At 34.1% G+C, this 14,056-nt stretch overlaps 2 protein-coding genes across 4 annotated transcripts; one reads left to right on the top strand and one right to left on the bottom strand.

Annotated features, from left to right (window-relative positions):
• Positions 1 to 623: 623 nt before the first annotated feature.
• On the top strand, positions 624 to 1,540 carry LOC121261343. Its single transcript, XM_041163666.1, has 3 exons — positions 624 to 794; positions 900 to 1,065; positions 1,192 to 1,540. The coding sequence occupies exons 1-3, from the start codon at positions 686 to 688 to the stop codon at positions 1,277 to 1,279; spliced, it is 363 nt and encodes a 120-aa protein (XP_041019600.1). The 5' UTR covers positions 624 to 685; the 3' UTR covers positions 1,280 to 1,540.
• A 596-nt stretch (positions 1,541 to 2,136) lies between these two features.
• LOC121260767 (5'-deoxynucleotidase HDDC2) lies at positions 2,137 to 11,804 on the bottom strand. Of its 3 annotated transcripts, none has more exons than XM_041162781.1 (8): positions 11,490 to 11,803; positions 5,500 to 5,624; positions 5,329 to 5,366; positions 4,074 to 4,184; positions 3,856 to 3,935; positions 3,294 to 3,330; positions 2,927 to 2,968; positions 2,137 to 2,346 (listed from the first exon to the last, which is right to left on the bottom strand). In XM_041162781.1, exons 1-8 carry the CDS (start codon positions 11,724 to 11,726, stop codon positions 2,276 to 2,278), a joined length of 741 nt encoding a protein of 246 aa, XP_041018715.1. In that variant the 5' UTR covers positions 11,727 to 11,803; the 3' UTR covers positions 2,137 to 2,275. The 3 variants fall into 3 exon arrangements, with proteins under 3 accessions (XP_041018715.1, XP_041018717.1, XP_041018716.1); XM_041162783.1 differs by having other exon boundaries at positions 2,137 to 2,335; XM_041162782.1 differs by having other exon boundaries at positions 2,310 to 2,427; positions 11,490 to 11,804.
• Positions 11,805 to 14,056: the final 2,252 nt, after the last annotated feature.

The following is a 14,056-nucleotide window of genomic DNA, read 5'->3' as shown; positions in this document are numbered from 1 at the left end:
TATATACTTTTGTACTACTATACTAGCTATTTTTATTATTAAATTAAGACATTTTAATATTTGTTTGCTATGTTTTTGCAGTAAAGTTGTGAAGACTTGGAGTTTTGGACTGAAGACTTGGAGTTCAAGTTTTTTTTTATTACCTTTCAGTCATTTATAATTTGTAATTTCGACTTAGATGCATGGATTGTAATTTGTAAATTTTATTATATATTTTCTTTACTTTTTTTGGTTTTGTAACTTTTTTTTCTCCTTTCATTTGGAGTTTGAATGATTTGGGATTTTTAGTTTTATTAGTATTTTTTTCCTTTTTCTATTTTTTTTCTTTTATTTATATTTTGGATGTTATTGCTTATTGACATTTTGCATCTTCTTCTACTTTTTTTTTTCTATTTTTTGTATGGTAATAATAATTTAGGTTGAAAATAGTCTCAAAATCAGGACTTAGGCCAAAACTTTACTAGTAAAGTCAATTTGGCCAAAATTGGAAAGGTGACCCAATGGGGTAAGGGTCAGACCGAATGAACCAGACTAGACTGACTGGCAACGGTCTGATCTGGTCCGTATGCCATTTCGGTAAGGTCCAAGGTGGGAAAATCATTGACCCGGTCTACAAAATTCCCTTGGAACCAACCGAATCGGACCGAATTCACCACTACTTAGAGCAGGCTGCTTGGGCTCCGCCATGGATCGCATGCCCAACACGGTTACCATAAATGCAGGACTGATTCTTGGACATCGGGTCACTCAACAGAATCCCGATTATTCCCGAGTCAACAATGTCATATCTTCAAGTTAATGATGTATGTTCCAATATTTTTTCAGTTGCATGAAAAGAATAAACTTGGATAAGGTTATATGAGAAAAGTAACAAATTTTCAAACAGAAGCGGCTTAGAGTTCTGCCATTCGTTGACGTGAAGTTTCTTGTCGACGTTCATATTCGAGCTTTTGAAGATCGTTCCACATGTGGTCGGTATTTCTACTTCAGTGGGATAGCTAACTCGGAGATTGAAGCTATTAAACTCGCCCAAAGCTTAAGCCCTTTAATATCCTTGCCACCTAGGTGAACATTTACAGGTTCTTGTGGTGTATGTAGTTGGGAGCTAATGAATGATTAGCTGATTTTAGTGCCTATTTTTTCTTTTTCTTTTTCTTTTTTATCCTTTTCCTTGTGTGCGTGTGTGTACAGGTACGAATGCCAAGGACGTGAGGTTTATGCTGAGAGGTTGAGGACCAAGAAGTTAAACAAGCTATTTGAGGGCATCACCACCCGCTAGTAAGACCAGGATTATTTGTTGGAAAAGGCGGGCTTTTTTTCCATTTCATCTTTTTCTTGTCATCAGTGGATTGTAGACAATTATTGTGACTCCGTTGGGAATTGGATTTGAATGAAGTTTTATCAGGTTTTCGAGTTTAGTGGAAGTTAATTTGTTCAAAATTTGTGAATGGCTTAGGCACATGATTTCCCGATGACAATGTCTATCAAAAGCGGAGCTATACACCATTTTGTCCTTCCCTTTTGACCGATTGAATTAATCCTAATATCTTATTCATTATTTTTCTTTCCTCCCTTTTGTTGCCTTCTCATTTATCATTTGAACTGTTCTCTCTCTCTCTCTCTCTACTCTACTCATTATCTAAGCAGATAACAGATGATATTGAAAATACAAAGAAAAATGCTTTGGGTCCCTAATGACTCTTGATTAAGGAAGTGTGCTTTAATGATGTTATGAATTTTTTATGATTGGCACTACAGCCACTGAAAAATTGTCCTGAAAGATGTCCCTAATAGTGCATTTCAGTTTTTCTTTTTTCTTTTCTTTCATGTATTTTTTTAATCATCATAAACATTTTCAAAAAATATAAAAAATTCACATCATTAAAAAACATTTCTTTAATCATTAAGTAAAAAAAATAAAAATAAAAACCTTTCGGAAGAAATGTTCAGGACCCACTTTCAGGATCCCAAGCATTTCTCATTTTTTATTTTTTTTAAAAATGTTTATGATGATTAAAAAATTAAATGAAAAAAAATAAATAAATAACAAAGTAAAATACACCATTCGGACACTTCTTCGGGCCACTTTTTCGGTGGCTCTAGCAAAGACTCAAATACAAAATACAAAATCTGTACTTGAGTTCGAAGTTTTTATTGAAAGTAGTCAGAAAAATCAGGATATTACAGTCATGAGATTTCAGAACTAACCCTGTGAAGTCTGCCAAAGCTTGGACATGACAAGTCACAAAATCATATTCAAGACTTCAGATTGAAATCAACCTCGTTTACTCCTTCTCGATGTTATTTCCAACGCCCAGGCTTTGCCCATTTCAGTCTGAAACTTTCCTACGGATAGGTTAACCAGCAACCGTTATGCTTGGTATTAGAGCAATATAGAAGAACATTTTGAAATATAACTTCCATTGCCTAGAAAGCATAAGAAAATATATACACACAAGTGAGAAATATAAAAATCACACATTCTTCAATCAAGGGTGCATTTAGCTATCCTCTCTCCCCTCTTTTTTTAACAGGGCCCTCACTTTTTACAGAGTAACCACGTGCGTGGCTTATTATTTCATTTAGCGAAGAAAGACAATGAGATTTAAAAGACACCTGGAAAGCTGGTTTTCTATTATCTTCTCGGTGGGTTTGAGTAACAATTAACCAATTCTAGATATTTTTTGCTCTTCAGTTAGCAACAGAGAAAAGGAAATGAGTAATACTATACACCACACTCTCATCCTATTTTAATCGTACTAAGTAGTATGTAGCACATTCATCACTATTACATGATAAAGAAGCATGCAATAAATGATCATTTAATGGTGATAAATGTGTCACATCATATTTAGTAGGATGAAAGTGAGATAGTTGTATGGTGTATAGAATTTTCCAAAAAGAATTATGTAATAGACATTTGTACCAGCGGTAGACTGGAAAAACTCCTCCAAATCCTTCCCTTGCTCTGCATAAAGCCCAAAACAGTTTCAGTTGCCATGTTAAGTTTCAAAACTGTTATTCGCTTAAAATATTGTCTGCTAAGTTGGAAAGAAAAACACAATTTAATTTGATCATCACCCACATAGGATGACTACTCTTAAATTTCCAAAATGTACCCTCCTTAAAGAGGAAGCGGCCAGCAGCCTATTTTTCAGGCCAACTCCCAAACATCATTTAAAATACTAATTTTCCATACTTAAGATGCTTTAACTAAACAAAAGAATTAATAATACTGCAAGCATGCAATTTTAAAAATTTTTAAAGAGAATATAAACGTGAGAAATTCCTACCATTTTCATATTCCAAGGCTTGAAGTACCATCTCCACCTGGATGGAACAATGAATTTACATAATCAGTTTATCTGGTGTATGGATTAACCAATCAGAAAGAAACACATTTTCAAGTAAAAACATGATTCATCATCTGTCAGTGCATACTTCAATCAACACCAATTTCGAAGCTACCTTTAAAGTGTGCTGTCATTACTATATGGGCTTATTGGCCGCTTTCTTTTTCTCTCTCTCGTCTATTTTTGGCAAGTCCAATAATACATCTCCATTTAGTTTATATCTTACTATAGGACCACTATTCCAAAACGAAATATCAGTAATTACATTTATAATGGGCTTCAACTGAAACCTAGAATGCAGTACAGGAAAAAAAAATGGTCCGACTGCTACATTATGGAAGCAACTTCTCATAGTGGAGCACAGAATTTCCCAATTCCACAAACCAGTTTAATAGAAAACAAAACAAACTGAAACTGAATAACTTAAAGAAAAAGGGAATTAGAACTAAAAGTCAAATAAAGTAGTTCCAACGATAAACTATTAGATAAAAGACACATATACCTTGTCAAGGTCCTTAACAACTTTAGCTTCTGGTGAAGAATTCTCCTCATATTCCGACCACAACTCACCTATTTCCTGGGCTGCAGTTTATAGAATATATTAAGCAAGCAAGATTTGTCAAACGTTTAATCGTTTGATGTGGAGGAATACCAAATTCAATTTTGTAGCATTTACAACAACACGGTACACACAGTAAATTACTGTGTAAAGTCAGGTACCTCTTGATCCTCCACCAAGTAATTTGCACATGTGGTCTAATGCTTCCCGTTCTCGTCGACTCTTCTCTGCCTTCGAAATCCCATCTGAAGGGGTAATGTCCCCAACAATGGCTATCCACACAATTTGTACAAGGCAGAAACAACTTTTGTTTTTAGAAATATAAGGTTTTGTTTCATTTTACTGATAAAAAGAAAAAAAGAAATATAAGGTAAAAACAACCGGTAGCTATTAACTGAGACAATGTATTAAAGAACAGCACAAGATCTATATCATGAGCTACAAAGCCTATAAAATTCACTTTGCATTTAAACTAATTGAATTTTGAACAAGCTCAGAGTTTGAAACATACATGGTGAGCTTAACTCAAGCTCAAGCAAAGTTCATTCAATACTCAACTCTGAAATTTTTAAGCTACCCAAACTGCATCTTCCACTAAAATATTTCGAGTTTGCATTATTTCTTCAAGAGTTGGGTACGTGTTCCAAGTAGCTAAAGAAGAATCTTTATAATACTTCGAAATCATCGATCTTTTTTTTTTTTTTTTTTGGGGGGGGGGGGGGGGGGGGGGGGGGGGGGGGGGGGGGGGGGGGGGGGAGTGTGTTTATGAGCACATGGAAGGGACTAAATAACATGCATGAAGTATATGTAAGGAGTCGAAAGTGGTACCCCACCAAAAAATATGAAAAGAAAAAGTAATTCATTGATGATTCCAATTTTCTTTAGTTACAAGGTAACTAAATTACAAGACAAGAAATGGAAAACAGAAGTACACCAGATAGTAAATCACATAAAAAATTATCACTAAGATTTTTGTAGGTGGCTCAGTGAGAGCTGGAGCTACTCATCTTTTGTTTTTCTTTCCAGCCGCCCGTCGGGGTGGGGGGGCGGGCGGGGTGCTTCATTTGTAATTTTGCTTTTATTTTTCTGGAAACAACAAAATGGTAATCTTCATCACTTTTAATTCTAAGCGACAAATTGACGGAGGTATCTAATAGCAAGTTTCTTGAAGTTCAGGTATCAATTTTGCGAAAGTTGAAAATCAAGGCCTCAAATTGCAGAAATGTGAAAACACAGGTTATGATATTGCAATTAACCCTATTTGTAACACATTCCCCTTTAAAATTATCGCCAATTTCCATTCAATTAATTGCATTGCCACACGTGAATATATATTTCTATTGAAGAGAAACTATAACTTTTCCGTGACAAAACATGTATGATAGAACATGAAATTAATTAAGGAAAATAGCTAACCTTCTGCAATATCATGAACAATTGCCATTTTTATACACCTAGAAATTAAGATTGAAGCACTCTCAGAAAAAGGGAAAAAATAAAATAAAAGGCGATCACCGCATTACAATGACAAAAATGAACGACAAATACATGAAAAGCTCAACAGGTTAAAGTAGGAGAGAACGTAACTTGTCGCGATCAACACCAGGAATATCCGAGGCAATGAGAGCCATCAATCCCATTCGATACATGTGATCAGCTATGGACTCTGGATCCTTAATTTCCCTCCGTACCCATCCAGTTCTTTTAGTTTTCTAATTCAGATTTTAAAGACGTCATATAGCAAACGATTCGAAAAAACAAAACCAAACAAAACAAAAAAAACAAAACCAAACAAACAAAAAAAAAAAAAACAAAAACAAAACAAAATCAACCATCTGTTTCGTTGCTGGTAATCTGAGAAAAGAAGAATAAATTTTCGACAGATATGAAATTAACGCTATTGTAAGGGGTATTCTGAGAAGGGAGAGGTCTGGGTTGATGTTATGAAAAAGGGAAGAATAACGGCATTAACAGGAGGGCAAAACGGTGTGTTACGTCTTTAATGAAGCAGTGCGTTTTGCAGAGGAATGAACGACAGTAGCGGTGGGATAAAACGATACGTTGCAGCTTTAATGAAGCGATGCATTTTCATAAGGCTGAGAAGCAATGGTTTGGTTTAATGAAACAACATGTATTGATTAGTTGTAATAAAACATTGCATTTTACTGATGGTAGTCTTTGGTGTGTATAAAGCTTGAAATCCATGTAAATGAGATTCATTCTGGTGGATGATGAACTAAATGGAGTTCGGAGATTACTCGAAAATCTCTTCCAAGAAATGACAAATACATTCTTGGTTTCTCTTTCTTAAGTTTTCTTTCTTGCATTTTCTTGTTTCAATCTTGTTCAATCAAATGGAAGGAAGTAAACCCGTGACAATTGGTATCGGAGAGGCCCATTCTCTCATGGCAGAAGGCGGGAGTGCAGCAGATTTGAAGCTACACCAAGAAGGATGACAAAGGCAGCAAGAAGCAGTTGAAGCAGTTGGATGAGCATCATCATGGAATTCATGGAATTACCAACATGTTAGATCAACTCGCTAACATGATTAGAACGAACATTAATTGAAAGTCAGCAAATTTCTCCTTCCAAGGAGAGGTCTCGTGGGCCTAGAGTAATGAATAACGAGGAGAGGGGATTCTTGCCAAGGGGAGTTAGGCTTGAATTTCCCCACTTTGATGGAAATAATCCTACTAGGTGTATTTTCAAAGCCACTCAATACTTTGAATTCCATCAAACATTAGTGAGTTGGAGGCTTTTGATGGCTTCTTACCATATGGAAGGCTCTTGTGTGGTATTAAGATGCTATTGATTGTGGAATTCACAAGATGGGATTTATTAGTGAAGGCCTTGCAGGTGAGGTTTGGGCCCACAGTTTGTGGTATCAAGATGCTGCAGGTTCGCTTACAAGGTACCCCATTGGATTTCACTTCAGCATATCACCCTCAATCTGATGGCCAAACTGAAGCATTGAACAAGTATCTTGAGGGCTATTTGAGGTGCTACAATAGTGATAAACCAAAGGAGTGGAGTATGTAGATTCCTATGAAAAAATGGTACTATAACACCACATGTCACACTTCCATAGGACTGTCCCCCTTTGAGGCACTTTATGGGTACCCCACCCAAGCTGCTAACTTACATCCCAGGGACAACTGCTAATGTTGCAGTGGATCAGCAGCTGAGGTCGAGGGAGCAGCTTCTATCACTATTAAAAGAGAATTTGCATAAGGCCCAGCAAAGAATGAAAATGTTTGCTTAGAGGAAGATAACAGAAAGAAGTTTTGAGGTGGGAGAGGGGTCTTTTTTAGGCTTCAACTTTACAGGCAGAAACAGCTTCTATGCACCATAACATGAAGATAGCCCCAAGATTCTATGGTCCCTTTCAAGTAGTGGCAAGAATAGGGTAAGTGGTCTATAAACTGAATTTACCAACCAGCTCCAAAATACACAGTTTTTCAAGTGTCTTGTTTGAAGAAGAAATTAGGACGAAACATTACTCCATTACCAACATTACCTCCACTTGATGCACAAAGACAGATTCAACCTGAGCCAGAATCGATTTTGGAAAGAAAGATGAGAAAGGTTGGGAATCATGCATCTACTGAAGTGTTGATCAAAAGGGTGGGGGCACCAATAGAGGACAGCTCTTGGGAGTCTTGGTGGAAGCTGAGGAATCTTTACCCACACCTTATGGGCAAGATCCTTTAAAGGGGGAATTGTAAGGGCCTTGGGGTCAAGGGCCTTAAAGGGGAAGGGAATGTAAGGGCTATTCTGAGAAGGGAGAGGTCTGGGTTGATGTTATGAAAAAGGGAGGACTGATGATAAGGGTAAAATGGTGTGTTATGTCTTTAATGAAGCGGGGCGTTTTGCAGGGGAATAAAACAATATGTTGCGACTTTAATGAAGTGGTGCGTTTTGATAAGGCTGAGAAGCAATAGTTTGGTTTAATGAAACTAGGCATATTGATTAGTTGTAATAAAAAGTTGCATTTTTCTGATAGTAGTCTCTGATGTGTATAAAGCTCGAAATCCATGTAAATGAGATTCATTCTGGTGGATGATGAACTAAATAGAGTTCAGAGATTACTCGAAAATCTCTTCCAAGAAATGACAATTACATTCTTGGTTTCTCTTTCTTGAAGTTTTCTTTCTTGCATTTTCTTGTTTCAATCTTGTTCAATCAAGTGGAAGGAAGTAAACGTGACAGCTATCCTCTTTTTCGCTGCCAGTAAAATGCAAGAAAATATACGAATCTCTTAGTAAGAGCACCGGCATTGGCTTAGCCAAATGCCAGTGCTCAGTCAAATATGACGAATTTGTGGGTAAATCCGCTGGCATTGGATTAGCCATAACAACTTCATCCAAATTTTTATCTATAGTCATTCTTCAAAAAATATCAAGTAAACTGTAGCTTGGTCCTCTTATTTTTTAATGAATATTTCTCACCAAACCCACTTCTCCTCTCTCCACTTTGTTTCTTTCCCATGCATTTCTCCTCTCTCTGTCTCTCTCTCCAATTCAGTTTCTTTCCCACGCATCAGAAATTTCATCTTTCCCTTTTCTTCCCCCACACCGGTCGCCACCATTAGCTCCCCCGGCAGTATCCTCATCCATCATTGCCGGTTCAACTCCAACTAAACCAGTATCACCTCTGTCACCGGCATTCCTTCAACGGAGCCCTTTCTCTGCCCTCATTTCAAGCAACAGATCAGATTGAACATCACCACTGCCCACACACGACGGTTTCGTTTGGTCTTGAAGGCGCCACCACACCACCATCTCCACTCTCTCTCTCTGATCCCACCTTTTCTCTCTCTCCCAGTTGGATCAGGTATTTGCTATTAAAAAATGGGTCTTTACATTTCTTCTTCCTCACACATTTCTTCTTTAAAAAATGTGCTTTTTCTCTCCAGCTCATCCCCTGTCCATGTGTGAAATTTGAATGAAATTCGTGAGTGAAATTTGGGTGAATCTAGGTCTAGGTTGAGCTTGACGGCAGTATTTGGTGAAATTTGGAGTTAGTGGGTTGGTGGGAATTAAAGAAGGGTCATGGTCCATGGCTGAAACAGAGTAATGGACCTGAGGTTTGTGTTGGTGGGAAATTTGTTGGGAGAGAAGTACGAACAAGTTGACCCTCTATAACACCCAGGAAAGTGTTAGATATAATACTCTATAGTATGGACAAAACAAAATTAGGCTTGTTTGTTACAAAAAAATTCAAGAAAAATAAAGGAAAGTTAAAAGATTCCAACGGTATCAGTAAGGAAAGATAATACCAAACGTCAAAAGACCCCGACCCATTCTCCACTTTGCATGACTTTATGTTAGCCTATTTACAGCAGCAAGTTTTTGGTTTTTAGTTTTCATTCAAAGAACCTAGTTACATTAGCCTATTTCAGCAGCAACTAATGAGTTTTTGGTTTTGTTTATAGCCCCAATGTGTTTGAAAACCCAATGTAAATGTCATTACTGTCTTTGTTTCCATTACTGAGCAATTTAGATAGAATCTGTGCACACCTTCAATTTTCTGCACTAATATCTTCACTTCCTGCTTACATCCATCACACGTCCGTACAAAAGTGAATCTGACAGCATGCAAGGTCTTTATATTTTGGTTAATCTAGAATGCTTCAACAACAAGGAGAGGAGTGTGGGGGAATTATGGAATTTTTTTGTGTTTTCTTTAGTTCAATGGTTGGCTGCAATTGTACTAAAGGGAGGGAATGTTCATGAGTTCTTGTTTTCTTTTCAGCTTTCTAGAATGTAATTAGGAGTCTCTTTTGTATACTTCCTGTGTACATGGGCATTGCCTAGTTTCATTCAATCAATAAAATTTCTTACTTATCAAAAAAATATATATATATTTTGGTTAATCTAACAGTCTGATGTGCATGAGTTTGCATCCAACGTTTGGGAGTGAAACTGTTTTTGGTTTTCAGCAGCAAGTTACACTAGCCTATTTACAGCAGCAACTAGTTACATTAGCCTATTTGCATCCAACATGTGCTGGAAATACATGTGGCTCGGCAGCCACTATGTGCAGAGGAAGAGTTGTATTTTGGGCTGTAAATACATGTACTGCTGTTGTTATATTTTGGGTTGTAAGTATGGGTACTGCTGTTGTTATATTTTGTGATAATGCGGGCAACAACTATATGTGAAAGGAGCTTCTTGTTTTTGTGTAAATTTTGGGCAGCAACTATATGCTTCAGTGTATTTTGTGATAATACATGGGCAGCAACTATGAGCTGCTGTTATAAGTGGGCAACAACATTTTGTGATAATTTGTATAAAGTTTGGACAGCAACTATGTCCTTGCATGTTCTTTTTCTCTCTTCGTAAAGCTTGTGATTTGATTTGTAGTTGTCTTGAGTAGTCTATTTGTACATGTGATTTTATTTGATTTGTAAATTTTGGGCAACAATAGTGGTACTGCTGAAAGTATAGATTATTGGATTGTGAACAATATGTGGTAGTGCTGAAATGATAGTAGTAGTAGCACAATTTGTTACTCAACTAGAAATGCTTGTTGGGGATAGTTGTGAAAATAATTGTTGGAGTTTGTTTGGAAGTGTTGGAGATTATGAAAATAAAAATAAAAAAGTATTTAAACAAATTAAAAATTGTATTAAAAATATATTTAAAAAATAATAATTATTTTATTATTACAGAGAATGAGATGGCTAATCGAACGTGGAGTTCAAGTTTTGAATAATTAGTCAAAAGCCAAAAAGTCACATATTAGCTCAATTTTGACTTTGAGATAGCTAATCCAATGCTAGCCAAATACCAAATACCAATGCATCTTCATACTTTGGCCAAGGCCGAGTAAAATCCTCTATATTGGACTAGCCAAACTACTAAAGCTCAACATTTTTTTTTTTTTATAAGTAAACTAAAGCTCAACATATGAGCTACAGTAAATTAAGCTCCTTATAGTCGTATTTGGCTAGACACTATTCACTCACCAAAGTAATATTTTAATCATTTTCAATAACCATTATATTATACAATTATTTTAAAGTCTATATTATCCATTTCAATTTTGATAAATAGTCCGTTATTTTCTACATTATTCTATTTCATTAATCAAAATTAAATTATGAAATTAAAATTAAATTATTAGTTAATATATAATTCTATTTTCTACCTTATTTGAAGTAAAAATTTTAAATTATTAATTAATATATAAAGTGTATTTGCAAAATATTACAAAATATTTTGTAAAATATTATTAAAATATATAATATTATATTATTATTTTAACTTTAACGTAACTAGTCCAACGTGGATTCACCTGAACAAATGGTAATGCTAGCCAAAACTTGAAATTCTAGCCAAAATTTGGACTAGGCCATTGCCAATGACCTAAGGTGAGTTTATCGGAGACGAGATTCAAAGTTAATATTCCCTTCTGTCCTTTGGTTAGGGGTTTGCCAGAGCCCAAACAGAGCGTAACTTTGTTTAAATCGTTTTCTCCAACATGTTCTCAGCCACCAAACAGTCCGATTAAAAAATAGAGGAATAACTAAACAGAAAAGAAAAAATACTAATTTTTACAATCGCAGGATTTACCTTGAGGCAGTGGCAGAGAGAGAGAAAATCGATGGCAGAGGAAGGAGCTGTGACGCCAGTCGAGGGAGGGCTGACACCATCACCGGCGGGGACGGAACAGGATGAAGAAGACGAGGAAGAGGAGGAGAAGGAAGCCCTGGTAGTGGCCATGCGAAAAAGCGTAAAAGAGGTAGAAGGTGAGGGAGAGTAGTGAAGTGTGAGGGATTTGAATCTAATTAGCAAAGAGAGAGAAAGCATCGGGAAGAGCAGCGAATAGCGATGACACCCTCCCTCCGCTTACCATTATGCTACTGCTGCTGCTTCCTTTTTTTTCTTTTCTTTTTTCTGTTTTATTTATCTCTTTTTTTTAATAAATAATTTAATTTTTTTAAATTTAAAATAAAAATAATATTTTATTTAATTTTTAAATTTCATCTCTTCTCGAACACTGTCCAAATTAGACGTTAAAAAATTTGTAAATTTGTATTAGGCGTTGAAGTCAAAGGTTCCATTCGGTATACTAGCTATACAAATAAATTTTGAAGTCAAATGTAAAGTAATTAGGAGTGACGATTCGGTTTAGAGCATTATCAATAGATTAGTCAAAAGTTAAGTCGATCACATATTTAACTATTAGACACTAAAATATCATTACAATAGATTGGTTAAAAGTTAAATATTTAGACTTTAGTTGAACACAAAAATCATTTCTAAATTTATTAGTTACTGTAGATATATTAAATATATATTTTATTATTTATTTATCTTTCTTATTTCTCTCATCAACTACTTCTTCATTCCCTCTTAAAAAAACCAGAAACCCTTACCAATACTCCGCGTGCATATACCAACATCGCACCAAAAAAGACAAAAAAATAATTAAAGAGATTTCCTCGAAAAATTTTATAATATAATTTGAGCATTTGAAGCCCTATAGGTACTCAAAACAACGACGAATTTGAGAAAATATGCCTGATTTGCGTCATCGGGATGCTGGTAGTTGACGATAAGGTAGACATTGAAGATGAAGATGAAGATGAGGCACACGACTATGGCAAAGATTACGAGAGCCAAATTGAAATCGCCCATCATTTGGAGCTCCCGAATTGAAGAGATCGAGACTTTGGAATTTTTTTCTTTTTTCTTTTTGGGGCTTTCTAGATTTGGCTTTTTTGTTATTTAATTACTTTTTATTTTTTGGAATGATAACTAGCATTAAATGATAATTGAAAAAATATAATTTTTTAATTCAAAATTTAATTAAAATATGATTACTAATTAACATATAGTAGCTAAAAATTTAGCAAAATATGATAAAATTAAATAAATTAATAATTAAAAAAATTAAATATTTTTTAATTATTAGTTACACATTACTATATAATGAATAAATAGATAATTCAATGTGAGGATTTGATGTGAATAGTCAAAATTAAATTCATCTTATATTATTTTATTGTTATATAATAAAAAAATAGTCATTTCAATGTAAAAACTTATATGAATGAAATATCAAAAAGTTAAATTATTCACATTCATCAATAGTGTCATTTAGTTTTGACTAATCCATTGAAAATGCTCGTTGGCTTTAGACATATTTTAGAATTAAATTGATCTAAATTGATTTTCAAGTTTTGAAAATCAATACATACCAATTTATTTAGAAATTTGAAACTTTTGATTTTTTTTTTTTATTTTATTTCAGTCCGATTTCACATGTGTGATTCGGTTTTGAGCTTTTCGGCTTGGCTAGTTTATTTTTCTAACCCAAATCAAATGAACAAATTATATCAAAATGTGTAAAAATATCCTTATGAAATGAGTAAAAATATCCTTATACCATTTTATATATGTAAATATATGATTTAATATATAAAGATAAACAATATCTTATTTAAATATATAATTTAATATATAAAGATAAGTAATATCGTATTAATAAACTAATATTACTATTAATGTTTAAACAAACTATTGATAGAAAATTCTAAAACTTTAAGAAAAACAATTGACTTTTCAAAGTCAAATTAAATATATTTTGGTTTTGATAATTAAAACAATCGTGAAGATTCATAGACTAACGAGAAAAGGTTTCATAAAGAAAAACAAGAGAGAAATGCTACATTTTTTTCAAATTCATACCTAAAATATAATAAAGAATTTAATTTTTTTAAATTTCAATTCAACTTTTTTAAATTTTAAAATAATAATAATATTAAAATATAATATTTTAAACTTTTAAATCAAATACAAAATACTCATCTTACACCAAACCTATCTCCTTGGGTGAAAATCGGTTGGCGACCGGTGCAATTTAAAGTATTAATCAGAAACAAAAGATTTGATTGTTCGGCTCTAAAATGTCCATCCATGTTCCATTTGTAGTTAACAGAGTCGTGATTCAGCCGAAAAAAATATTCAGCAAAAAAAGTGAACAGATTGGTGATATTAATATATAGAAAATGATTTATCCACAATATTTTATACAATATAATATATAATAATAATATATTAAATAAAAAATATTTTTATAAAACATCTTATAAAAATAACATAATTTTATAAAAATATCTCTCATTTACCACTTT

This window comes from Juglans microcarpa x Juglans regia, chromosome 4D (genome assembly GCF_004785595.1).
Source record: "Juglans microcarpa x Juglans regia isolate MS1-56 chromosome 4D, Jm3101_v1.0, whole genome shotgun sequence".
NCBI lineage: Eukaryota > Viridiplantae > Streptophyta > Magnoliopsida > Fagales > Juglandaceae > Juglans > Juglans microcarpa x Juglans regia.
Note: the sequence above shows the minus strand (reverse complement) of the source record. Positions and strands in the feature narration are given on the sequence as shown.